This window comes from Lutzomyia longipalpis, chromosome 2 (assembly GCF_024334085.1).
Source record: "Lutzomyia longipalpis isolate SR_M1_2022 chromosome 2, ASM2433408v1".
Taxonomy (NCBI): Eukaryota; Metazoa; Arthropoda; class Insecta; order Diptera; family Psychodidae; genus Lutzomyia; species Lutzomyia longipalpis.
Window position 1 is genome coordinate 8,352,124 of NC_074708.1, and position 26,105 is coordinate 8,378,228.

The 26,105-nt window shown below is 37.8% G+C and overlaps 4 protein-coding genes across 8 annotated transcripts; 2 read left to right on the top strand and 2 right to left on the bottom strand.

Moving 5' to 3' along the window:
- Positions 1-223: 223 nt before the first annotated feature.
- Positions 224-13,858, top strand: LOC129789014 (protein tweety). Of its 4 annotated transcripts, none has more exons than XR_008750417.1 (7): positions 224-588; positions 664-936; positions 7,152-8,020; positions 8,096-8,194; positions 8,286-8,604; positions 9,304-9,917; positions 11,141-13,858. XR_008750417.1 is itself a non-coding variant. In XM_055825614.1 (5 exons), the coding sequence occupies exons 1-5, from the start codon at positions 442-444 to the stop codon at positions 8,521-8,523; spliced, it is 1,626 nt and encodes a 541-aa protein (XP_055681589.1). In that variant the 5' UTR covers positions 224-441; the 3' UTR covers positions 8,524-8,785. The 4 variants fall into 4 exon arrangements, 1 of the variants encoding a protein (XP_055681589.1); XR_008750416.1 differs by having other exon boundaries at positions 10,840-13,253; XR_008750415.1 differs by lacking the exon at positions 11,141-13,858 and having other exon boundaries at positions 9,304-10,917.
- On the top strand, positions 4,752-6,432 carry LOC129789036 (probable cytochrome P450 305a1). Its single transcript, XM_055825650.1, has 2 exons — positions 4,752-4,882; positions 4,943-6,432. The coding sequence occupies exons 1-2, from the start codon at positions 4,804-4,806 to the stop codon at positions 6,361-6,363; spliced, it is 1,500 nt and encodes a 499-aa protein (XP_055681625.1). The 5' UTR covers positions 4,752-4,803; the 3' UTR covers positions 6,364-6,432.
- Positions 13,859-17,037, bottom strand: LOC129788978 (pyridoxal-dependent decarboxylase domain-containing protein 1). 2 transcript variants are annotated; one of them, XM_055825535.1, is made up of 6 exons: positions 16,803-17,037; positions 15,598-16,500; positions 15,325-15,528; positions 15,188-15,256; positions 14,251-15,119; positions 13,859-14,184 (listed from the first exon to the last, which is right to left on the bottom strand). In XM_055825535.1, the coding sequence occupies exons 1-6, from the start codon at positions 16,884-16,886 to the stop codon at positions 14,022-14,024; spliced, it is 2,292 nt and encodes a 763-aa protein (XP_055681510.1). In that variant the 5' UTR covers positions 16,887-17,037; the 3' UTR covers positions 13,859-14,021. The 2 variants fall into 2 exon arrangements, with proteins under 2 accessions (XP_055681510.1, XP_055681509.1); XM_055825534.1 differs by having other exon boundaries at positions 15,598-16,503.
- Positions 17,038-18,743: 1,706 nt separating this feature from the next.
- On the bottom strand, positions 18,744-22,615 carry LOC129788962 (uncharacterized). Its single transcript, XM_055825489.1, has 4 exons — positions 22,304-22,615; positions 22,141-22,222; positions 21,991-22,071; positions 18,744-21,908 (listed from the first exon to the last, which is right to left on the bottom strand). Exon 4 carries the CDS (start codon positions 21,567-21,569, stop codon positions 18,744-18,746), a length of 2,826 nt encoding a protein of 941 aa, XP_055681464.1. The 5' UTR covers positions 21,570-21,908; positions 21,991-22,071; positions 22,141-22,222; positions 22,304-22,615.
- Positions 22,616-26,105: the final 3,490 nt, after the last annotated feature.

Here is a 26,105-nt window from a genome sequence, read left to right on the forward strand (position 1 = left end):
ATGATTCCGTGGGACATGTCTGGGGAAATTATCTATTTTTTCAAATTCTAAAAACATTTTATGATTTTTGCAATTTTCAAAAGAAAATGATTTTTATATCAAAGTAATATTTCAAAAATCTTTAATAATTGCAAATAAAATGATGAAAATTCTAGAAAAGCAAGAAGAATAGTTTTTGATACAAAAAGAAACTATGAGGAATTTTTCCTCGGAATCTTCCAAGTGAATTTCCACCTTCAAGACGTTTCGCTGAGAGGGGTGTTGCTGAGGGTGTGTCGCAGAAATAGTTTTCGCGAAAAATGCCCCATTTCTCCGCCTAGGGTGCCCGGATAATGCTCAAATGAGCCCCAAAGTGTACTGAAGAACGTGCAAAAGTGAACTAGAGTGCGGATTTCTGTGCTACCCAACGTCTTCCCGGTGAAAAAGTGATCTCAAAAAAAAATGGGGTTGATGGAGCCCGTCGACACCACACACCACTACGAAGCTCCCCTAATTGCAAAATTGCTCCACAAGCTACCCCACTACAATATCACCTTCCATCGCATTGCTAATACTACGTTCCGGCCAACGGATGCCGTCTACTTGGAGGTAAACTTTTCCTGGGGAATCTTCACAGGGGGTGGCGCAGATGCTGTGACACACAAAAAAATCCTTCCCTTACAGAGTCTTGGAATTCTGGGCTCTGTTCCGGCTGCTCTGTTGATTGTATCACTCTTTGGGCTCTTGCTCTACCTCATGACGCGTTGCTGCGACCGGAAGCCACGTCCTGCCCACTCCATAAAGAGCCTCAAGATTACCCTTTCAATCGTCACGGTGTTGTGTTGCGCAGCCATCGGTCTGGGGCTCTACGGCAACGATGATTTGCACAATGGGCTCCTGGAAGTCCTCACAGCGGGCAGGAAGGTGGATAATCTCGTATCTTCCGTGAGGAATCAGGTAAGTCCACTGTGCGGATGTGAGAACTTCTTTTGTGGCATATTAAAACCACTAAAGTGGTGTAAAATGCCTATAAAGTCCCCTTTAAAACTTTGAGGATAATGACCCTTGTGAATTCTTCCCGTAAAATTCCTCAATTAAACACTTCGGAGGACTTTTAATGATCAAATCATAAAAGGATTTGAGAATTCCTTCCGATGATTCATAAAACAAACTCCCAGAAAATCGATTAAAATATTATTTAGAACTTATTCTGAATTTCAGTTCTATATGTGAAAATGTCCTCTGCATCCTTTTCACGGCAATTTATTCAATTCAATTTATTATTTAAATTAATTTATTCGTCGTATATGCATTGTGCCAATTCTATGGCAAATTGAGAGCTAAATAAAGTGCAGAACGGATGCAACTGAATTAATTGAGGTGTTACACGACAAAAAGGTTGTAGGGCTTCCATGAATGGTGGACACACAGACAGGAAAAACTCGATAAATTAGAAATAAATTTAATTGCAGCGAGAGAATATCCTCCAGAAACTTCCTCTCTGAATGAGAAATTTATCGGAGATAGATGCAGTATTAATATTAATTTTCCCATTATTGATTTTCATTTTTTCATCTGTGGCAGATTGAGAGCGTGTGAAGAGGAAGAAGAACTTTGCCAGGAATTTTTGGTTCATTAAATTCTCAACATATTTTCTTTTTATATACCTACCTGTATCATAAAAATAGTTTTTCAGCAGCTATTTTGAGCTTTCCAAACAAAATAAATGGCACGGAAAAAAAGAAATTGCAGATTATTTAGCAAAAAATTCTATTTTAGAAGATTTTGGGGAATGGGGTGAATTTTTGGATGATGCCAAAAAGGTGGAGAATTTTCTCTTTCACATTGTAAGGAAAATGGAAGGAGTTTTATAAGCTCAGGGTATTTTTCTTATAAAGACTGTTGAAGAAAAATAAATGAATAAAATATAAAAAATGATAATTAAAGGTTTATTTTAAGAATAAACGGTTGAATCAGTTGTATGTGGTTTGAAAAAAACTTAATACCTAAAAAACAGAAGAAAACCCATTTAACGATTTCTTTATGAGTTTAAAAATTACGACCAAACAACTGGATGAAGAAAAGAGAAGAAAACATTTTGCAAATAATAAAAGAAAACGATCAGACCTTAAATAGATAGAGCAAAAAAGTTTAGAATTCAAAGTCTACGGTTGTTTCCATTTGCGACGTTGTTTGTTTTTATTTGTAATCATTTAAAACCTTTTTGTGAGGCAAACCTTGTAGGGGCGAACTGATTTAAAGATTCCCGGAAGAAGATTCTGGTTCGGAGGATCCTGACCAGGAGCCACGGAAATCTTGTAGTCTTTAACGATCCCTGCCAGGAAAGTGTGAAGGAATGTTTTACCCAAAGCAATACCCAAGCATGACCTTCTTCCTTGTCCAAACTGCAAAACCCGATCTGAGTTGATAATTTCCGATCTTGAGCTGTTGAGAAAGCGCGATGGTCTGAAAACTTCAGGATCTTCCCAGAAAGTCTTGTCCATGTGAACTGCTTCGAGTCCAATGAGAGCTGTTGTGCCTTTTGAAATTCTAAAGCCACACAATTCTGTATCCTGGAGGACTCTTCTTGGTCCACTAATTGGGACAATACTGTAGAATCTTCCAATCTCCATTAAATAAGCTTCAAGGAATGGCATATCTCTGTGCTCTGAGATGTTCAAAAAATTGAGATTTGTTGTAGAAACTTTCTCCACTTCTCTGTGGAGTTCTTCCTGAATATCTTCGTAAAGGGCCAAAGTCATGAGCGCTAGGTCAAGTGTTTCTTTCGTCGTATGAGCCCCTCCAATAAAAAAATCCACCATAACGATCATTAACTGGATTTCTGTGAAGGTGGATTTAGGCTTCCCTTCCTGCTTCTTCATTTCATGAATAAAGGTGTACACAAAATCATCATTAGCCTTCTCAGGTGTGTAGGTTCTCTTATGGTGGTCTATGATCTTCTGAAGGATAGACTTAATCTCCACATTGAAGCGACACATGAGATTGAAGCCAGAGTACTCGGGAAGAATAAATCTGAGCCACGGAAAGTCAGAGAGAAGTCCTCCTGAGAAATCAAAGGCTTTTGATCGTTCATCGAGAAGTCTAAAGAGCTCCTTAGACATGATAGAATGGCCATCAATTTCTTCATTACCAGCAACCAACTTCCACAGAACATTCATAACAAAGGTGGCTAAGAATTTTCCAGGCCACAAACATCCTTCTACAGCCATTTCCCGATCAACAACTTCCTTGAACTTTACTAGTTCATTCTCAATCATTTCTTGCATTGCTGCACATCCAAACCCCAAACTTTTGAGGCGTTTCATGGCAAATGATCGATGTTCCCTCCAGAGATCTCCATCGGCAATCATAATCCCTGCGTGCGTATTGAAGGTTCTAAGTTTTGTAAATAAATTCCTAGGTCTTCCTTCAAAAGCCTGTTTATTGTGGATATCAAACACAGCTTTGTATGAAAGGCCAACAATGAAGAGTTTATTTCCCAGAGAAAATCCTACAACGTCTGGACTATTGAATTCTTTTGACCACATCTCGTAAACTTGAGGTGTTCCACCGAGTTTTCTTGCAGTTTTCCTCAATTGAACGCTATTACCGACAAATGGATACCACTGAGGACCTAGAAAACACACACGTTTTCAACTTAAGGAGTTTAAACTTTGTTAAAATCCGAAGAATCACCTGGAGGGAAGTTTTTGGGCCGTTGCATAGTCCGATAAAGAATTAATCCAATAAGGAAAATCACCAAGATTAAAATCATTTTACTTCAACTAGTAATTCCTTCTGTTCTTCACAAAATCTCAAACTGAACTAACTTAAGTAGTCTTACTTTTTTAATATATAAGCAACTCTTTCAGAACATCGTTAAAAATTAATGAAAAAGCTGAAATGATCTATTAAATTTTTTGTACATATGCTACAAAATTTATTGGGGTTAATAAAGTTTTTTGTTTTATTCTTTTTTTCTATAACCCTCATCAGTTGCTACACAATTTAGTACTGAACTGAATAAAGAAAGTAACTGAAAAAAATTGGAATCAGCGTGTAATCAGAACTCCAAAAATACAAAAACAATATAAAAAACCCCTTTTCTGATCTATAATATTATTCTTGTGGTTTAAAGAATTAAAAAAAAGCCAAAAAAATTATTTAGTTTTACGATCATTTTTTTTCAGACACAAAGATCTATCTTCTCCAAAATTAGATCTAGAAAGTTTGACTCATATCTACAATCCTTTTTCTCCAATATTTTAATGAATGCTTTGGAACATTACTAAAAAGAATAACACAGATTTAAAAAGTAAATAACTTTTTTTGTTGCTAGAATAAAAGTAGAAATAAAAAGAATTTATAGATTATTTTAATCTTATTTGACCTTCTAGTTTTTGAAATTAGAAGAAAGATTAGATTAGATTTTTATTAAAGAGTCATTCCAAACACTTCAGGTACTTTCACATCCCCTTCCCATAGAGGTTAAATGTTATTGACTAAGCATTGTCAACAATTGTAGTGTAAATTGATTCAATATATTGTAAGAATTGAATGAAGGCGAAAAATGGTAAATTTCCTTTAATTAAACATGAATGGTAATCGAGTTGTTATCATAACATTGATCGATTTTTCAAATTTTATCCACTCAAAACTATATCCACTCAAAACAATGGTCCGAGGAACATTGATGAATTACTTTTAAACAAACATTCCCTAATTTATGACACAAAGAGTATTTATATCTCAAAAGTAAGACTACTTAAGTTAGTTCAGTTTGAGATTTTGTGAAGAACAGAAGGAATTACTAGTTGAAGTAAAATGATTTTAATCTTGGTGATTTTCCTTATTGGATTAATTCTTTATCGGACTATGCAACGGCCCAAAAACTTTCCTCCAGGTGATTCGTCATATATTAAAACTTAAGGATCCTTAAGTTAAAAATGTGTGTGTTTTCTAGGCCCACAGTGGTATCCATTTGTCGGTAATAGCGTTCAATTGAGGAAAACTGCAAGAAAACTCGGTGGAACACCTCAAGTTTACGAGATGTGGTCAAGAGAATTCTATAGTCCAGACGTTGTAGGATTTTCCTTGGGAAATAAACTCTTCATTGTTGGCCTTTCATACAAAGCTGTGTTTGATATCCACAACAAGCAGGCTTTCGAAGGACGACCGAGGAATTTATTTACAAAACTTAGAACCTTTGATACTCACGCAGGGATTATGATTGCCGATGGAGATCTCTGGAGGGAACATCGATCATTTGCCATGAAACGCCTCAAAAGTTTGGGCTTTGGATGTGCAGCAATGCAAGAAATGATTGAGAATGAACTAGTAAAGTTCAAGGAAGTTGTTGATCGGGAAATGGCTGTAGAAGGATGTTTGTGGCCTGGAAAATTCTTAGCCACCTTTGTGATGAATGTTCTGTGGAAGTTGGTTGCTGGTAATGAAGAAATTGATGGACATTCTATCATGTCTAAGGAGCTCTTTAGACTTCTCGATGAACGATCAAAAGCCTTTGATTTCTCAGGAGGACTTCTCTCTGACTTTCCATGGCTCAGATTTATTCTTCCCGAGTACTCTGGCTTCAATCTCATGTGTCGCTTCAATGAGGAGATTAATTCCATCCTTCAGAAGATCATAAACCACCATAAGAAAACCTACACACCTGAGAAGGCTAATGATGATTTTGTGTACACCTTTATTCACGAAATGAAGAAACAGGAAGGGAATCCTAAATCAACTTTTACGGAAATTCAGTTAATGATCACTATGGTGGATTTTTTCTTTGGTGGTTCACATACCACTAATATTACCTTCGATTTAGCGCTCATGACTTTAGCCTTAAACGAGGATATCCAGGAAAAACTCCATACAGAGATAGAAAGAGTTTCTAGTTTAAATTCCAATTTCTTGAACATCTCAGAACACAGAGACATGCCTTTGCTGGAGGCTTATTTAATGGAGATTGGAAGGTTCTACAGTATTGCCCCAATTAGCGGACCAAGAAGGGTTCTTTATGATACAGAATTGTGTGGCTTTAGAATTCCAAAAGGTACAACAGCTCTCATTGGACTCGAAGCAGTTCACATGGACAAGACTTTCTGGGAAGATCCTGATGTTTTTAGACCATCGCGCTTTCTCAACAGCTCAAGATCGGAAATTATCAACTCAGATCGAGTTTTGCAGTTTGGACAAGGAAGAAGGTCATGCTTGGGTATTGTTTTGGCTAAAACATTCCTTCACACTTTCCTGGCAGGGATCGTTAAAGACTACAAGATTACCGTGGCTCCTGGACAGGATCCTCCAAAGCAGAAACTGATACCAGGAATTTTTAAAACCGTTCCACCTTATAAAATTTGCATGATAAAGAGGTTTTAACTGTTAACCTTTCTTGACAATAACTATTATGTTGTCACGAATAATTCTAAAATAAATCTATGAAAGAAATGTGTCTGAAAATTTATTTCTTTGAACATCTGCTAAACCCTGAATTAAATCTAACTTTTATTTAACTCATAAAAATTAAGGTCTTTGATTTTATTTCTTTTTTTTTTTGTTATCTTATCATCTTATTTATTATCTATGCAGGTGTTAGGTCACCTATGTAATTTGTAGAGGTCATAGTTTTTTTTATCTGTAGGTCTATTTTGAGTCATACTGATGTTAAAAGTGCGATGAAAATTAAAATAATTAAAATAAATATCTTTTCTTTGTCCTCTCACTCATTTTCTTAATTGAAGTTTAATAAAATGTTGTGATTCATCTGCAGTTTTCCGATATAAGAATAGTTTACATTTAATTATTTATTTTGATAAATAATTTTCCACAATCTTCTCGTTCACGCGTCTATTTAAGCTTTTAAGCAACTTAAGATTTTGCAGAGAATCCGTGTTCTCTTAGCAAGAAATCTCATCATTTATGACTTGATTATCGCTGCTATTTCATGGGAATCCTTATACGTTTCCTGCATAAAATATGATTTCATGTGATGCTGTGAATTTTCACTCGTTCACCAAAATCGATTCCTCATTATCCTCATATTAGCAGCCATTGAATGAGGGATAATATTGAAAATTTATGAGAAATTAATACACCTCGTGGAAGAATGTGCGGAATTTAAGATAAATACATGTGTGGTGCTGAGGAATTATATTTCCCATCCACAGACTCATATCCTGGAGAATACTTTGGCAATGAAGATTCGCCCGCAGCTTGTGGAATTGGCGGATATTTTTGACCAGCCCGCTTCGAATCAGACGGCTCTCTCGCAACTGATTATGGCTCTCAATGTTGTTCAGGGAAATGTGACTATCGCCATTAATGCTGCTGGGGATATTCGTCGTCCCCTGATGGGTATTGTGATGTCGGGATTCCTCAATATGGGTGATCAGTGGGAGTTAATTCGCTGGCCAGGAACTGTGGCCATTTTGGCGCTTCTTCTCGTACTCTGTGCTGTTCTCCTTGTTGGCGTGGCTCGGCACTCGCGATGTGCTCTGATTCTCTTCAGTGTGTGCGGATTGCTGGCCGTGACGGGATCCTGGCTCATGTCAGGATTGTATCTGTCCAGTTCGGTAGCTGTTGGGGATTTGTGCATTGATCCAGCTGAATATCTCGCCTCGGAAGCTCCGAGTGAGATGCCAACGGATGTCCTGCTGTACTACACTCAGTGTGAGAGTGTTCGCTCAAATCCCTTCACGCAGCGTCTTCGGGAATCTCAGAATGCCATCAATAATGCACGCACTTCCATGTCCACGGTGTCCAAGGTTTCGCTTGTTCTCTTCAAATCTGCTGGGCTACAGCCGAAGTTGGGTGCAGTGACGGCTGATTTGAATCTCAGCGAGCGGCTCCTGACCCAGCTCACTGCCCTCGTGGATTGCAAAGCTATCCACTATAACTATTTGACTGCAGCACGTGGACTCTGCGAGGGAGGACTCTTGGGATTGGTACTCATGCTTATTGCCAGCTTCATTGCGGCTATCCTGCTTACTGTCATGGTCTGGGTGGATTCTCACACATGGATCTACATACGAAAGAGGTGAATCGACTTTCTCAATGCCACATTTTAGCATTTTACTCAAGCACCATTCCTTCTTTTCCAATTTTCCAACAGAAATGATTATTCCCAAGTGGATGAACCGTCATACATCTCCCATCAGCCACAGCAGAATCATCAAAATATGACCAGAACACTGCCCAGGAATCACAATGGGTGAGTTTCTTTCCTTTTCTATTGTTTTAGTTTTATCTGTATACCCACTGAATTATTCATCACATCCCGATGGACGATCTACCTTTTCCAGACCACCGGCAATTAGTGGATCTCACACTCTCGCCCATGCTGGGCGAAAGCATCATGAAATGATGGCACACCCACATGTGCACCCGCATCATGGCACAATGCGCCCCATGGGAACACACACCCTGGGTCGTTTGCCATCCCACAACCACAGCCCGGGCCACATGCCCGGTCCCAACAATGGGAAGTACGCCACACTCAGCAAGCAATGCAAAACGCTAGAGGCGAACGACTTTTACTGAAATTCAGCCGCCTGTGGCGACCCGCACGGCAACTCGTCCCACGCCCACCATCATCAACATCACTATTCGGATGGGCATCAGGTGAGTTTGATGATATCCTTTTTTTGTCATGTTGTAGAACCAAATTGAAATTGATCCATGACCATGTATTTTCCACCTTTTGCTACATTATTGATTTTCTCACTGACCTCATATAATTTACTTTTAATCATGTAAAAGTGAAGTGAATCTCATGAATTTATTAAATTATTTAATTCTTTTATTGTTTATTTGGATTACTGGTTGTTTTTAAGCTTCTTTTAGTAAAGGAATTCCAGAACTTTTTTTGTCTAATTATGCTAAAATGATTCTATCTCAGTTCTTCATGCAAATTGTGGCTTTAGTTGGTCCTTTCATTATCACTTTCGCTCGTGGCTTAGTTTCTTTTTAATGCAAGAAATGTTCTTCTTGCAATACTTAGGGATCAATCTACAGTCAATATTTCTTTTCCGGCTTCTAAGGATCAAATTTTTCTATTTAAAGTGAGATGTAGACTATTTTTCAATGTAAATCTGTAATTTTTCACATAATTTATTTTCTTTGGCTTCTTCTTTGACCACCTGTCAAATATGGCGCTTATCCTATCCAAAATAAATTATCCTAAAATATTATCCTGAGCGTCTATCCCTTAAGATAATTTTAAAAATCAATTCCGTTACATACTAGTACTAAGAATTTACTTTATTTCAAATGTCGTTCCGGAAAAATGATTTAGTAAATAAATTTTAAATGATTCCAAAGGTGCAAATTCAGGCGCACCATCAAATGCAACATCAACCACTCGCCGTGGGCTCTATGGCGACAATGAGACGCCCTGTGGCGCGTGAGGACGCCATCCCGAGCTCCAATGTTGTGGATAGTGCAATGTTTGAGCGTGATAAGCAAATCTACAAATGCTCAACAATGCGCCAAGGTGGGCGCTTTGATCAGCGCGCCATGAAGCCCGCCATCCTCAATTGCCCACTGCCGGAGATTCCGCGCAAGGGTGACGAGCAGGTACTCTCGGCGGAAGAGCTGAAGGTATCCACGGCACGCAATCACCCACAACGAACACTGAAACTGCCACCAAATGCCAAAGCTATTCCACCACCAAAGATTCTCTCACCGCTTCCGAGTGAATTGGCTGGTGGGGCAGCTAAGGTGCCAGCGCTTCCGGCAGCTACGAATGGTGAGAAAATTGGTGCGGCTAAATCCCCAATTGTGGCACATCCACCCGCCACAACGCCCACTTCCATTAACCCCAATGACGAGTCTAACTATGCCGTGACTGAGTTGTAAAAAAAAGATATCGGGGTCGTTGCAGGCTTTCATAATTCACATTCTCGAAAAAAAAAACCAAAAGAAACCAAAAAATTGTAAGTATTGTCGTTCTTCACTGTGGAATCATTGTCATGTCATTTTTTGTATAATGCTGTGGTCGATGAGGGAGGAAATTCCCTTGAATTTTGTGAAGAGGGGAGGGGGGGGGGAGGTTTGATATAAACCAATTTAAAAAAAAAAAAGAAATTCTCTATATTGGCAAGAAATTATCTCCCAGCGGTTGATCTTGCAGAGCACTGTAAGGGTTTTCTATTGGGAGGATTTTGTTGTGTTTTTTCCATTTACAACAGAGACATTGCTGTTGAAATTTTTTGATGAAGAAAAAAATTATCCAAGCATATTTAGGGGATGTTTTATCGCAATTCCTTTTCACCTTAAAATTATGGGGAATATTTGAAAGGAATTAGGAAGGAAAAGAGAGTAGATTAACGCACAAGATTTAAAGATTTTCTCAGAGTGAGAAGAAAGAATTTATTGAGAAGAATGAAATTGTATCAAAGTTGGGATTTTTTTCTTTGAATTTTAAAGTAAATATTACATTGGATAAACTAACTTAAAGGAGAAAAGATTTAGTTAAAGCTTTGATTGAAAATTTAATTTTGCAAATTGTGCCAAATTCTTTTAACGGTTTTTGAACGGAATTTCTTTAATCAAAGAGAAAAAGGAAAAAAAAATTCTAAGCTTCCACTATTTTTTTTAATAAAGCTTTAAGAACTCATGAAAAAAAAATAAAATGAAAGCACTTTTAAATAAATTTTAAGTAGCTGTTGCACTTTAAAATAAAGCAAATGTTAGCTTCTGGCACGATTTAATTCTAATCTTATAGACGCAAATACGAAAAAGACAACGATTTTTGACCTAAATTGAATAAATAATAGAGGAAAATTAGGGATTCTAATGGGATTAAATAAGGTCAAAGGGATTGCGATTAATCATCAACTACAAATCCTATTTTAGATTATTCAAATAAAATTTAATTGTTCGTTGAATATTTAATGAATAAAAAAAATGAATCAAGTGAGATAAAAAAAATTAGGAAATAGGCGATTTCTAATTCTTTAACGTAGAGAGAGAGAAAAAAATAAATGAGAATATTTCTTATCCTAGAAAAAATCATTCTCATTTTGAGGATGAGAATTTTATCAAAGTGAAAATAAAATAAATGAGAAAAAATAGAACATGTAGTTGGGATTATATACCGCATTTCCAATGGAATTTTTATATAGTGATTTTCTACACATAAACGTCATTTTTATAGATGAAGACTTAAAAAATAAATAAAGAAAAAGACGCAATAGACGATACAAAGAATGCCAATAAAAAGAACCAAAGATTATATACACAAATTTCTGTGCGAAAAAAAACAAGAAGAAATCACTCAATTTTCTAGTAACAATTTTTGATCTCAATCCTTTGTAAAGAAAAAAAGACGAATATTTGAAAGATGAAAAAAAAAAGTATTGTAAGGAAATTAGAGTTTATTGAGGGCTAAAAGGAGGAAAATACTCAAAAAGCAAATTGAAAAAAAAAAGTAATTAAATGTCTAATGTATATTTATATTCGAGTACGTAAATAGGGAGAATAATGTTGGCAAAAGGCGGCTGAAAACCCTCTTGCACAGCTGAGAGGACCCATATAACCCAAAAACTTATTGATATTATCAATGTGAGATGACACAAGAGATTTAGAGATGAAGGATATAGGTCGGAAAGGGATTTTATTCATCTATAGGGTGTCCCAAGAATTATGCATAATTTGCGATTTATTTATTCTTGTCAAAAAAAATTTTTAAAGAATATTTCGTTTCGTAAATAACGTTTAAAAATTGATTTTTAGGAATATCTGATTAGCACATAATTCTTGATGCAAATTTTTAAAGACTTGATAGATAAATTAAAAGAAGAGTTCGTTAAGGCAACTTTCTCATCTTAGAAAGTTCATAGACTTCTTTAAAAAATCATTTAATGTTTAATTTTTTTAACATCTGACAAGTTGAATAATTTTTAAAAATTCTCTTTAATTTTTTTTTTAAACATGAAAGTGTATTTTAACTTCTAAAGCAATTCCTGAACCGTTTCAACTTTAAGGGTATTTAGACACCTAAACTCGCCTAGGCTGCCACTCGGACATATTGAAAACCAATAAAAAGTTAGCACGTTGCTATCTGCAATCGTTTAGCCTTAGAGGCGAATACAAAATGAACTAAAAATTAGCAAAAACTAAGAAAGACTTCAGAAAGCTTCTGAAACGTTACGTTTTTTGTGTTTCGGGAGTCTCTAAATCTTTCTTTTCTATTTTCTGATATTCTAGAAAAATATCGTAGAATTGTCAAAGTTTATTCCTTTAGTTGTGTTTTAACTGATGAATAAGCATAGTAAAAATCTTTAAAGACTATTCTTAAAGATTTCTGAGACAGCAAATTGTTTAAAGAATAATTTAACCCTTTCGCATCCGCATGAAACATTGAAACATGCGATCATTTTATCGCGATTTTATTCTGTAAAGTGCTTTCAAAGACCATTTCGGTTTCAAAACGTCTTCTTTGGCATTTTCTTCGTAATCTTGGAAAAATAATTAAATTCTTTTAAATTAAAAAAAAGCGCGAAAGGGTTAAAAGCTGTCAAAATCTTCCAAACTTTGATTCAATTTCTAAGAGAAAAAAGAAAGATTTTTGACAGAATCGATCCCATATAATTCTCAATTCTTTGAGTGAGATAATATAGAAATATTTATAGACTGAAAATGCATCTATAACTATCCTAAACTAATGGAATTTGTAGAAAAGTTGCAAGAAATTGTCTTCCTAATAATTACAAAGTCCTTTAGTTCTTTATAAGAAAACTTTGTAAATTTTTTTTGTAGAATTTTCAAAATGAAATTTTTGTAAAATTTCAATATTTTTCATGTGAAAGTTTCGTTGCGAATTACGAAGATTTCAAGTAACGACGATATTGGGACACCCTGTAATTTTGATGAATCCGTTGAATCCTCAATGTTGATGAAAAAGAAATTCTCATTAATAATCAAATGAATAATCATTAAGTAAAAAAAAATGAAAGAAAAAAAACTAATAATTAGGGAGAAGAAATTTAAAAAAAAGAAGAGAACTTTTTAAAGAAAGAAAAGGATTATATAATGAAATGAATAAGACTCGCTCATTTTTTCTACATTTTACAAAACACACTCCACTTTTTTATTGAATCTCCTTTCTCTCCTGGTTTTTTTTTTCTAAACAAAAATTTATGTGTTTTCCTACGAATAAATATACTGAAACAATTTTTGTAAAATATTATACTTGAATACTTTTTCACTGGTTCTTTTGTAATGCCACAACAAGAAAAATTAAAATAAATAAATAAAATGATAAAAAAGAATCTATTTGTAAGTTAGGAAGAAGATGAAAAAAATACTCATAGTTCATATTTAAAAGAATGAAGAAAAAAACTAATCAGGAGAAGCAAAATAGCGTTGATAGAATTGCAATAGAAAGGTTTTCTAGAAGTTTATTAATAAAAAAAAAAAGAATTAAGAAGAGAGGAAAGAAAGAGAAATGGAGGAGTGAGAGAAAAATAGTGCAATAAAATTTGTTTGAAAGTTTATTTTTAAAATTTATAATCTAATATATCATCTCATCTAAAAAAAAACTAAAATAATATTTTTCTTTTAATTTAAACAACTCATCACATTATTGTGCAATAAATTCACCTGTTTGGGATGCTTTTCTGGGGACTACGAGTCTCACAGTGAGACAAATTTATTTATTTTTTTGTTTTTCTAATAATATTTTAAAGAATTAAATAATTATTAATAGAGAATAGAAGAAACTCAACAAAATTATCTTTTTTTCTCCGTTATGGAGAAAATAATTTAAAGAAAAAAAAACATTTAAAGCATAGTAAAAAAAAGGAAAACTGGAAAAATTAGAAATGCTGAAGAGAGAGAGAGAAAGAGAGTAAAATAAAGTGATAAGAATAAATTGGGAAATGTTTTTTTCTTTAGTATCTTACTAGAAAAGAAAGTTCCTACAGTTTTTTTTCTAAGTTTATATTAGAATAATTTTTTTTCTTTTTAATTTAAATCTTTAGTTATTTTCTTTAATTGCAATGTAGATTCAGTGTTGCTGAAGTTCTTTCTCTACTTTAGTGTGGTTGTTGTTGAGCTTCTTGATCATTTGTGGATGTCCCACTGCTCTGACTAACATTCCGGGAATGTCCAGCACTCACTGAAGTCTGCACCATTGGCGTTGGGGGGCTCCTATTGCCCGGAATTTGATTTGAGCCACCGGCTATTTGCATGTGATACCTGAAAGATTTATTTTATTAATTTTTTCTCTTATTTTTTAGGCCTTTTTCTTAAATTAGTTTTTACTTGTAAATATTTTCCGTACTCTCGACGACTCCTTGGGTCAAGTTGAGGCTTCTACCCTTAATGCCAGTCTCTTTGGGTGGTGGAGACCACCAATTGAAGACACTCCCGACAATTGGAACGTGCCTGAGGATCCCATCTTGCCACATTTTCTCATCAGACTCCCGCTGCAAGTCCGCCGTGACGGCTTCAATGCCCTTCTTCACGATCTCCGACATGGAATCCAGTACGCGTGAGTTCTCCTGAACACTCCTACCCACGGAGATGACCACATCGAGAAGTTCCTCCACGTCAGTCTCCTCCGTAACCATGCCAAGCTTCACGCAAATGAGCCCATCGGCTCCTTCGCCGAGTGTGAAGGCGCTATCGGTTGACCGAAGGGCTTCAACGAGGTCCGTATTGAGTTTATTGAGTTCCGTCTTGGCCTGATCCGTGAGCAGGGTCTCCCAGCCATCGGGTACAAAGCGAACCCCACCCAATCCTGCCCAATCAGGCAGTGGGATCAACCTCAGCACCTCACTGCGCTTCACAATGTCCTGGAAGGTGATTTTATGCCGCTCTGTTGCCTTGAGGATGCCCACCTGAAGATCCAGGCATGCTGCAAAGTGCTCCAGGTATTCAACTGTTGGTACAGACTCCCCGAGAGACATCTCAAATGGGCAGAAACGTATGGCTGTCCCATACACGGCGTGATCGATAATTTCAAGATCCACCCCAGGGCAATCTCGCTGAATTATCTCCCCAAGCCACTCATTCATCCTGTCCAGGTAGCGAGAACGCTCTCCACGTTCTTCCGGAATACCTTCAGCTGTTTCCTGGGAACTCTGATGGAACTGGAATACTACAACACTCACGGCAATCTCAAAGAGAAGCTACAAAAGTGGAGAAAATCTGTTTTTTAGTAAAGCTCTGGGAGGGATCTCTCAAAAAAGAATCTCACCGAAGCATTTAGAGGTTCATGCACGAGATCCACAACGGATATCCCTGTCTCCCCGCCGGGTTTCTTGCTCTAAAAAAAAGAGAAAAAAAAAAGAATTTAGTTTCCGGACAATTTGAGAAATTCCCCAAAGTTCGTACCAGGATGCGAATCCCTTCGCATTTAGATAGAATCTCATAGACTACACGAACGGATTCAAAAGCCATGAGGATTCGTTCGGAGATTAAATCCCTCCCGAGAGCCTGAAGTGTTGTCCAGAGGGTGAGGGAATTAAGTCGCCGGGATACAATGGGATCGGATTCAAAGACAGACAAGGCAACATTTTGGATCTGCCGGTGCAGGAGCTGCAAAGACAATTAAAAGGTAAAATGGAGGAAGAAAAAAAAGATGAGCAGGGTGGGCTGTTTTCTCACCACAACGGGAAGACTGGGCACTGCTAGCCAACTGCCCAAACTTAGGGACATTGAGTCACAGAGTTCGCGGACATCTCCACTTCCCTGAGCCGTGGCGAGAGCAGCTAGTGAATGACCACGGCAGTGGAGCCACACATTGGCTTGACGACAGACGTCATAGAGGCGCGGGATGGTGTCCACGAAGCCACACACAGATGCCCCCACATTGGCAATCACAAACAACGGTACCCGTTTATTGGCCACATCAGCGGCGATTTGCTTCTGCAGCGTCACCACATCCATCGTTCCCATGCTCCCAGCACTACTGGGAACAACACGAATACATTCCGAAGGTAGTCCCAGCTGCCGGCAGGCGTACTGCAGAGCCACAAGAGCACTATTCTCCGTCACGTACATACAGGGATTGGCCAAAGCTTGAATTCCAGCTTCCAGGTAACCAGGACAGCGGGAGACAATGGCCAGACGTAGAGCACGGAGAACACACTCAGTGCTGTCGTTGTGATAGCTCGTTGAGCTATCGCTGAAGCGGAAAATATGCGAGAGCCACCTATTTGTGTCTGAGGCAACCTTTGTCGTCACCCGGAGCAGCTGACTACGTCGTAGGTGGCTTAGGTAGGCCACAAAACTATGCGAGATGAGGGCCAATTGGCTAACCTCATTCAGTGGTGGCAGTGAATACTCCGGATCTGTACCAGCTTCTGCGGTACAAATCAATGTTTCAAGGCCTGACACAATTTCCGCTGCATCGCGACGCTCAGGCGCCAGGAAGCCCGCCACTGGTGGTGCAGCAACGGGGGTTTGAGGACCAGAAGGAGTGCCAGCATCAGGGTTTGTTTTGAGGTTCTCCATCGCCTGGATGAGCTGCGTGGCGCGATTTTCCAGCTCCACCAGCCCACTTCGCACCTGCTTTGAAGAAAATTCTTCTTATCATAACTTGTTGACAAAAGGTAAATGTGTGGCAAGTAGAGGAGAATAAAAAACACGCAAGATTATCAGTAAATAAATACATCCTCCTGGCCAAGAAAGACTTCCGGAAATAGTCTAAACTGCCAAAATTCAGAATGACGTAGCAAGAGCCATAAATTAAGATGAATCCCCCACTTGACCTCAATCTCTCCATGTGGCCCACATCTCAGGCTACCGTGTGGGGGACAAAGAGCACTTTCCAGGCACTCCCTGTCACCCAAAAGAGCCCCAATTCTCACCGTTGAAGCTGGAATTTCTGCAAGTTCCGTCTGGGCTTCGGCCTTCTCCGTTGCCGGAGGATTTGTCACACCCTGCTCCGTCATTGTCCTGGACACACCTACTGAAACCACTAGCACCTGGTACTTCCGCTTTTTCTTGCAAATTCACAAAAATTCGCAATCAGTAATAAAAAAAATATTCCGTGTTTTCGTGGCGGAGTTGAAGTATGAGAAAGCAAGAGATATTTATTCGTGTGAGTAAATGAGAAGGGGATGGTGAGAAGTTAGCTGAGAATATTTTCATTGCAGCAAACTTCAGGATATTTGGTTTGAAAATTTTGTGTCAACTGCCATAAAAACGCCGGGGTTTGTTTACTTTTATTTGTTTTTGTTTATTGTTGTTTTTTAATTAATTCATTGTAGATTTTATTAATTTTCTTGTAAGAAATTAACTTTATTGTTTATTTTGTGTTTTATTTTTAATTTTGTGTAAAACTGCTCTTCGCAAAATTCCAAGAAATCTGGTAAGATTTCATCGATTCGGCAAATTAAAAGTTTATTAATTTTCTTGTAAAAATAGAAAATAAAACAAGTTTTTAATAAAAAATTCAACAAGAAATTAATGAGAAAATTTCCCGCTTTTTGCAAAAACTGTGAGGTTAGATTCCGTGGCGCCTTTTTTCGTCACCTGCAACTTCCTTTGAAAAATCCTCCCAGGGGATTTTTGGGAAAAGCTAATGCTCCGTGAAAGGCATCAATAGAGATTCCCAGCAAGTCACACAATGTGTGTATTTTGCTAAATAGAAACACTTTTGTTCATTTCTCTGGAGCGAATTCAGCCCTCATTCTTCCATTCTCGCATTCGGGTCCTTTATTTGTTGCAGGTTTATTTTCTTGGGAGTCTCTCTGAGCGAGTAGATTTTCCTCCTTTTGATGCCCTGACGCATCACAGAGAGACATAAGAACCACTTGACTGCACCGCATGACGTCGAAGGGTATTCAATGATCCCAAGTCAGAGGCACACAATGAGGCTCTTTTCTTCCACATGAAGGGTGTGTGCGGAGGACGAGAGAATGAATCCAAAATTGCCAGGACAAGGGATTTGAGAGCTGGCTCAAAAGATTCACCAAAGAGTATTGTTGCTCTGGAATGGTGAAAAGAAAAAAAAACTGATGAATTGGGAATAATAAATGAGGACAGAATGGAGAGAAAAGAGGCAAAAGAATTGATTCTGCCTCAGACAACAATCGGATGAATTAATGCTCATTTCGAGGGTGGAAACATATACTCTCTCTCTCTCTCTCGCTCTCTGAGGTCACTTCTTGAGGTCCTTGAGGTATGTCCTCACAGGATATTTTCCCACAGGCACTAGAGAAATCCTTTTGTTAAGGCGTTATGTTACCTTTATGTTGTGTGCATGAAACAGAGAAAGAATGGTGAGTGATTGAGATGCGTGCGTGAGTGAATGAATGTCTTTGTCCAACCTTTGCGTTGTAAGTATGAAAGAAAGAAATGAATGGTGAGTAAATGCTGTGAGAATGCGTGCGTGATTGAGTGTGTCCAACCTGGAATGATATTGAGAGGATTAAATGTACATCCGGGTCCGGAGGATCAAAAATTTTCCCCGGATGCAAGAGCCCAGATTCCTCTTCCAGTGGACACAGCACGACACTAAAAACGCTCAATTTTTCCCTTCACCATTTAATTACATTTATATTTCACTTTTAACTTTATAATAATTGACATAAAAGGAAAGAAATTGCCACAAGAATTTCCGCCACAACTGATCTGATCGAGCGTTATTGAACGACTGACTATTTGAAATGAGACAGAGGGAGCTGGTCCTCCTGTCAGTTAAATTGTATATTTTTCTACGCGTATCAGTGCGCGTACACTCCCCGGGAAAAGGAGGAAGACTTGTCTTCCAAGGATAATTCATAATTCATATACGGGGTTCCTCCTTACCATCTCTCAATTGCCCTTGCCACTGTCTGCTTCCGTCCACTGCGAAGACTCCTTCCTCTTCCAGCGATGCTTGATGGTTGGTTGATCCAATGATGGCTGAGACCTTCGATTGAACCTTGGTGTGTAAGTTCAAGCATCAAGACGAGCATGCAGATGTATTCAAGATGCAGCATGAAAGTGTGTGCCACAAGAATGATCCGATAAATCAAATCTCCCATGTGAAATTTCCATGAAATTGACGCTGAATTTGAGAATGCATCAGTGTGATGAGCTTTAGGATTGCTGGTCCTGGAATCCTGCGGGAGCACACAGCCATTGACATCTAAATTGAGAGACACACGTCCTTGATTGTTGATGGATTGAGAAATTTTAAAGTATTTGACTTTAAGAATTTGGTGCCACAGAACATCATCGTCAAAGAGAAGGGAAGATGCTTCATGTAAACACAAGTCAAATGGTTTGTAAATGGTTGATTCATTCCTCGATGTTTCACATGACTCCAGTAATGCTACCAGCAGCAGAAATAAGTTCCGAGAATGAATCACGTAAGATAAGGCAGAATCTCCCTTCAGTAACATCCAGTCCGAAAATTCCACTGAACTTGTCGCAGCATCTGTCAGACTGAGATCAAACATCTTCTCAAACAAGTCATGAGCATTGCCTGAGGAAATCCTGAGTTTCAAGAGTAACATCCTCGAAGATCGTGGGCCTTCAGAGTCCTTGATAACCAAGCCGATGCTGACCTTGCATCCAGAAGTACTGTCGAACTTGCAAGGTAGAATCTTCTTAATTGGATCCCATGGGAAAAAACTGACCCAATCAGGAAGTTTTTCAAATGCGGAAGAATATTGGTTGATTGTTCTCTTCCAGATAGTGTCTTGACATCCCAACACAGAACTCCCAAATGCAAGTGATTGATGTGGCAGATCCATAGAGCATCTCAACAGGACATTTGTGGAGGTCAATGAGACAAACAATCCTTCGTCCTGATCCAGTTGGTAGAGAGTTATGAGTGTCTGACACGAAATTGGGGCTCTGTAGTTGCAAGTGCGAAGTCTGATGACAGAATTGTTGCACGAATATGTAGAATAATGCAAGAATCCAAGGCCGGTGGGATTCATGAGATCCGGAGACACCTCACCTGAAGATTTGCACTCCTCTAATTGACGATTCAATAAGCACATCAGTCGGATGAATTGTTGATGAAGTTTCAATCCAAAAGCTGCTGAATCTTGGCGTATAATATTGAACAGATTGACTGTATGGTCGTGGTAAACACAAATTTTGCACAGAATGGACAATGGTGTCGCTGTGCTGGTTCTGTTATTCGCGACCGCGAAATAACAAACTTGAAACTCGTTGAGAATTTGGTTGACGTCTATTGGAAACGAATCATCTCCTTCCTTATGCTTTCTTGCGGCAAAATGGTTACCAACTACTGAAAGTCCCGTTATTGTTCCATAAATAAATTGTGTGGGAAGAAAAGGAAATTGATTCAGATGCTCATGGGGCGTCATAGAATCCAAAAACATAAACCATGTCGAGCAAATTGATTGCTCTTCGGCGTTGAGCCAAAAATGCGAGCATTTGAGAAAGTCTACTAGGATTGCATTGTTGTTGTTGCGTTGACAGTTGTGGTTATGAGCAGCAAACCATGCTGGATCATATTTGGTGCCTTGGAAATTCGTGGAGGACACCGTGTTACAAATCCCATTGTGCAAATTAGTGGCGACATAGTCCAGTTGCGGGTCTGCAGCACGAGTGACACGAGACACATGAATTTCACTGGCTGGGTACATGAGTCCCGGAGGTGTCTCAGCAAACACAATCGCAGAATCTCTCTCATCTTCTGGGCGACAATTTGAAGACAAGGAAAGTGATTCATCCGTAGATAAGTGTGGAGAGAGAAGAGTCAATCCTGGGTTCCGTGAATCCGTGAAAATTGGACAATGGGCTTCGTGCAAAGCAGCATGGGTGAGAGAATTGCATGCAGTGCACGACGAGCATAAATCTACGGCATCAAATTGGGCTCCCGATGAATAAATGTGGCATAAACATGTGTCATTCGTGGACTTTGAGCCTGATGGCAGACAGTGGGCGAGAGATTCCGAACAATCGAATGACTGAGATGCAATGTGGCACAATTGAACTTCATCGTGAGCTGGGAAAGCTTCACGGGAGGATTGAATGTCTTCTAACTCATCGTTAATTTGATCAGATTGAGCATGGGCAACATAGGTTAGTGGCATAGTGGAAAATTCTTGTGACTTACATAAATTGGCTGTACAACTAGATTTCTGTGTTACAGATGGTTCTGAAGATAATCGCTGACCACATGAGGGCTGGACGAGAGACAGAAGATCTTCAGTGTGTTGAGATATGGATTCTTGTCGATGCAGATCTGCTGAACGTTGCGCTCGTTGCTTTTTCAACCTGAGGTGGAGCAGTTGTGTCATCAATGAAGATTTAGCTTTCACTGGATAGGAAGACTTCCTGGTGGCATGTGATGTGGTGTCCCTTCGCAAGTTAACTTGTGCGAGTAACTTCGAGATTGAGAAGTGGGCTTGAGTGCATCTCTCAAGGAATGTGGACAATGCGAGTTCTTCCGTGTATTTAGTTGTGGAAGAGGCTACTGAAATAAAATGAGATTGTACTTCAGTGTATTTGCCTTCAACTCTGTCCACTTCTTCTTGAAAACTCTGAAGAACATTGCGAGAGTCTGGATCCCTCAACACAGATGGGTCCAGGACATATGTTGTGAGAGCATGTTGTACATCATTGAGCTGCTTCTTACAGAAAGCACGCAAAGACATGGGCTCCATTGCAAATGAGCACAAATTTCCGTCATGCAGCAAATTATTTCTGGTGATCCAATTGATGGCAATCACGGGGAATTTGCTTGCAGATTATCTCACCGACAAGATGGACTACAGTATGACCTCCCGTTAATACACAGCGAAGGTCGTTGATGGCTTGGTAGAGCACTGGTAAGCTACGTGGACTGTATTGAAGAACTTCCCGCTGTTTAACACAATGCAAGCGGTAGTAATGGAGCTTCCCCTCAATGCAAAGATGAACGAGTTGAAGCGAGATGGCCACCAAGTGTCGTCTCCAAAGGGGCTCAAAGGCTCGATGGTCCAAATGTTAAGGCGTTATGTTACCTTTATGTTGTGTGCATGAAACAGAGAAAGAATGGTGAGTGATTGAGATGCGTGCGTGAGTGAATGAATGTCTTTGTCCAACCTTTGCGTTGTAAGTATGAAAGAAAGAAATGAATGGTGAGTAAATGCTGTGAGAATGCGTGCGTGATTGAGTGTGTCCAACCTGGAATGATATTGAGAGGATTAAATGTACATCCGGCTCGAAGGACCAAATGTTAAGGCGTTATGTTACCTTTATGTTGTGTGCATGAAACAGAGAAAGAATGGTGAGTGATTGAGATGCGTGCGTGAGTGAATGAATGTCTTTGTCCAACCTTTGCGTTGTAAGTATGAAAGAAAGAAATGAATGGTGAGTAAATGCTGTGAGAATGCGTGCGTGATTGAGTGTGTCCAACCTGGAATGATATTGAGAGGATTAAATGTACATCCGGGTCCGGAGGATCAAAAATTTTCCCCGGATGCAAGAGCCCAGATTCCTCTTCCAGTGGACACAGCACGACACTAAAAACGCTCAATTTTTCCCTTCACCATTTAATTACATTTATATTTCACTTTTAACTTTATAATAATTGACATAAAAGGAAAGAAATTGCCACAAGAATTTCCGCCACAACTGATCTGATCGAGCGTTATTGAACGACTGACTATTTGAAATGAGACAGAGGGAGCTGGTCCTCCTGTCAGTTAAATTGTATATTTTTCTACGCGTATCAGTGCGCGTACACCTTTATATACTAAAGAACACGTTTTAAGGCACTTTATCCACATGTAGTCAGAATTTTATCTTCTTTTAATCTCAGAAAGTAATTTTTTTGGAAACCTGATGACCTTTCACGGGGTTTTGGTTAATTTCTGTGGTTCAACGGATGCGCGTGGGGACCAGAATTAAGCCCTCGTGGCATTTTTTGATTTTTTTGTAATTTATGTTTTTCCGCCAGGAAACCAGATGCAAATTCTTTTTACATGAAATCATTTTTGTTTTCTCTTTAATTTTTAATAAATTAGAGAATTATTTATATAATAACAGGCAAATTGTCAATTCGCTCCGACAGTTGAGAGAGAAGTCCGTTAAAAATTTTCTTAGAATTGTAAAAAATGACGTCACAATGTTATGTACATATTTTATAAATCATAAAATTTGTAAAAAATATCTTATCAAAAATCACCGGCAAATCATTAACGTGCATATTTCATCCATTAAAAGCATTGAAACACAAGAACAACACTTGAAATAAAATTGTGACGTCATTCTTTGCATTTTTATTCAAATTATCTGACTTATCTGATCCTAATTAAAAATCTCTCTGACCATTACTTATTCTTTTTTATTAATTCTTTATGCCTAAATACAGTTTAACGTTATTCCTAAAAATATTTTCTTGAATGAGGGGATTTCCTCTATATAGAAATGAATAAACTCCTTTTATAAAAATTACAATCTTTTGTTAAAAAAATATATTTTTCAAATAAAAAACTTCCAAAAAGATTTTACTGCCTCTAACTAACTTATTAATAAATTAATTTTCGTTCTAACATTAAAAAAAATAAAATAATTTTGAAATTAAGATTAATAAGATCGAGCTTTCTTTTTACACACAAAAGTTACAAGAAAAAAAAATTCTCAAGTTACAAAATGTGAATTATTTGACTGAAATTAATATGGTTGGAATCTTTTTTTCTTCAGCACACATTTTATGGAACCTCATAGGTCTGTGTGAGAGGGATTTGTAAAGCCAAAACCTCTCGAATGAGTAGAGGTGAACAAAAAAATTGACTTTGAAAAAAAGGAGCAAATAGAGGAATTCCTTTGCGCTCCTTGCCCCGTCGCAGTGGAGCTGAATGGTGCTATGTGTGTATGTTTGGTGTAAGAGGAGAGAATATAAACTTTACGACTCACTTTTATTATTTACACATCAGTTTACGCTTGAATGTGATAAGAAAATTTGCTCGGCGGTTACACAATACAGCACTCTGTCTACGAATAGTTTCTTTTGGGCGCTTTTTATTGGTGTAAATGTCTCAACTTTATCTCGCGTGGAAATCACGAAACTTCATAAAAGATGTTTCTTTTTCTTCAATCTCTTCATTTCCCTGTGAGCCGGTGAAGGTCGCTTTTTCGAGGAAGCTCCTCCACAATCAACGTGAATGAATTTTATCACGCGCTCCCAAGTTCAAAAAATTATATTGCAATTCCGTGGAATTTTTCGGGCGAAAGAAAAGGGACAAAAAATCCTCCGAGAGAAGTTTAGCAGCTCAAGAGACGAGATTTTTTTTTCATCCATTTGCAGAGTGTGAGAAATTTTTACAACTCGCCTCTTGGCAGAGTTACTAAGGAGTGCCGCTGTATGGGCCACAAAAAAAACAACCATCTTCAGCAAATAAAATGTGTGGTGGGTTACACAAGAAAAGATCCAAGAGCAAAGTCATTTTATCCATCAAAAAATCTTTTATCTCAACTCCAGCGTCTTTGCCTTTCATCCCACCTTTTTTTTCCGTAGGTAACCTTTTCCTATGCTCTCTCGGTTAAATATTATTTATTTATTTTACTACGAAAACCCACACAGACACTCCATGGAGGCTTCTTTATACAGTGCATCTTGCGCTCAAGAGACTTTCTTCGTACGATGTTTGTAAAATGCGTGCGTAAGATTTCTCGGAGGCGGCACATTGTTCTTCCACGAGAGTTTTTTTTGTCTGACCACCACTCCTTGTTTTCTTTGCTTTTTCTTCTTGGATTTGTACCACCAAAAAGGGCAAAAGAAGGGCAAAAAGATGAAAAAAAAGGATCAGTTTTGAGTGCGAGAGTAAAATCCCAGCTCGTGTAGTTCTATGAAAAGAGATTACATCGAGGAGCGTCTCATTAAGGGAATTATTTTAGGATGGACCAAAGAGTTGCTATAGAAAAGAAGACGAGAACTTTTGGAGAGAGGTTCTCAGAAAGATCATCCATTATGCGTGTGCAATGCAAACTTTTAAAGGATAAACGCTCTTCTTGTATCTGTCTGAGTAAGTTGAACTTTTTATGCAAACAAAAATTCAATTTTCTTAGAAAGAAGAACTTTTTTTGGGACTTTTCTGATAAATTCTTTAGGGGCGTTGCTAGAAATTTATACATGAGGGTGATTTTTTGTTCTATTCAAACGATTCAAACTATTTGTGCATTTATAATAATTCTAACGACGTTCGATACTTTTGAAGGGACTAACGTTTAATGTTTCTTACGATCAACGTTCCCTCTCTAACGTTTGATGTATATTTCAACGTGTTACTTTTGCAAATTCTCTGTTTTATTTTAATTTTATTTTAATGAAACTTTTTGGAAAGAATATTTTTAGTCTCAAAAGAAAACTCAACTTCCTGAATTTTTAAGCTATTTAACCCTTTTGACGATTTAAGTGTAATTGAAGAAAATTTCAGAATTATTTCGTTCTGACTACTGACTAATTCACAGTAAGACTTTTTATGTAAAGTGATACTGCGACACACTACTGTATTTAAATCTCTGGTCTAGTACACACAAAAAAATATTTTTTACAGTGTAATCTTAAGATCCTTTCTAGGATTTTTATTAAATCAATATTTAATTAATAAAACATGAATGATTTCATGAGAATTAAATTAATAAATCTCTATCAAATCAGCTAAAATCGATTCCAAAATGGGAGAAATTAACATTCTCCAGCATGGCGTTACCTGAAAAAAAAACCTATAAATTATCTTTTATTTAATATTTCTCTTTCATCACAACATTTCCTTGAAGAAACTAACGTAGAATTTTTGTTGATTATGGCCAAAAATTGTGTGGCTATTAATCTCTTCTTCTTTTTCTATAATTTAAAATATTTTGTTGTCTCTCCGTGATATTTATTAATTCGTTAGAATGTCAATAGATAAACTAGGAGGTTTCTTTTTTTTTCTAAATGTTGCGGCAACTATAAAAACTCATCCGGAGGTTCGTTGAAAAATTAACCCGGATTCTTCGGAGGTTGTATTCAGTCTTCTCTTTGGTGAATGCGCGATATGTGCAGGAATGCCTCATCATCAATTCCAATTTTTCGGATGATCATTTTCTTCTTCCCAAGCATGTGAGAAGTTCTGACCGATGGAAAGATGGAGTTCATTGAAAGAGCAATTGAATTTTTTTGTGTCTGCGCTTGAACTCGTTTTGTGTGAAAAATCTTCCCGTGGTGGACCAGA

Excerpts from the sequence above, each read along its gene's own strand:
- LOC129789014 (XM_055825614.1), top strand. The coding sequence starts at position 442 with ATGGGGTTGATGGAGCCCGTCGACACCACACACCACTACGAAGCTCCC. Across the intron at positions 589-663 it reads CGGATGCCGTCTACTTGGAG|AGTCTTGGAATTCTGGGCTC; the intron begins GTAAACTTTTCC and ends CTTCCCTTACAG. Across the intron at positions 8,021-8,095 it reads TGGATCTACATACGAAAGAG|AAATGATTATTCCCAAGTGG; the intron begins GTGAATCGACTT and ends ATTTTCCAACAG.
- LOC129789036 (XM_055825650.1), top strand. The coding sequence starts at position 4,804 with ATGATTTTAATCTTGGTGATTTTCCTTATTGGATTAATTCTTTATCGG. Across the intron at positions 4,883-4,942 it reads GCCCAAAAACTTTCCTCCAG|GCCCACAGTGGTATCCATTT; the intron begins GTGATTCGTCAT and ends TGTGTTTTCTAG.
- LOC129788978 (XM_055825534.1), bottom strand. The coding sequence starts at position 16,886 with ATGACGGAGCAGGGTGTGACAAATCCTCCGGCAACGGAGAAGGCCGAA. Across the intron at positions 16,504-16,802 it reads CAGAAATTCCAGCTTCAACG|CAGGTGCGAAGTGGGCTGGT; the intron begins GTGAGAATTGGG and ends TTTTCTTCAAAG. Across the intron at positions 15,529-15,597 it reads TGCCCAGTCTTCCCGTTGTG|CTCCTGCACCGGCAGATCCA; the intron begins GTGAGAAAACAG and ends TTGTCTTTGCAG.
- LOC129788962 (XM_055825489.1), bottom strand. The coding sequence starts at position 21,569 with ATGGAGCCCATGTCTTTGCGTGCTTTCTGTAAGAAGCAGCTCAATGAT.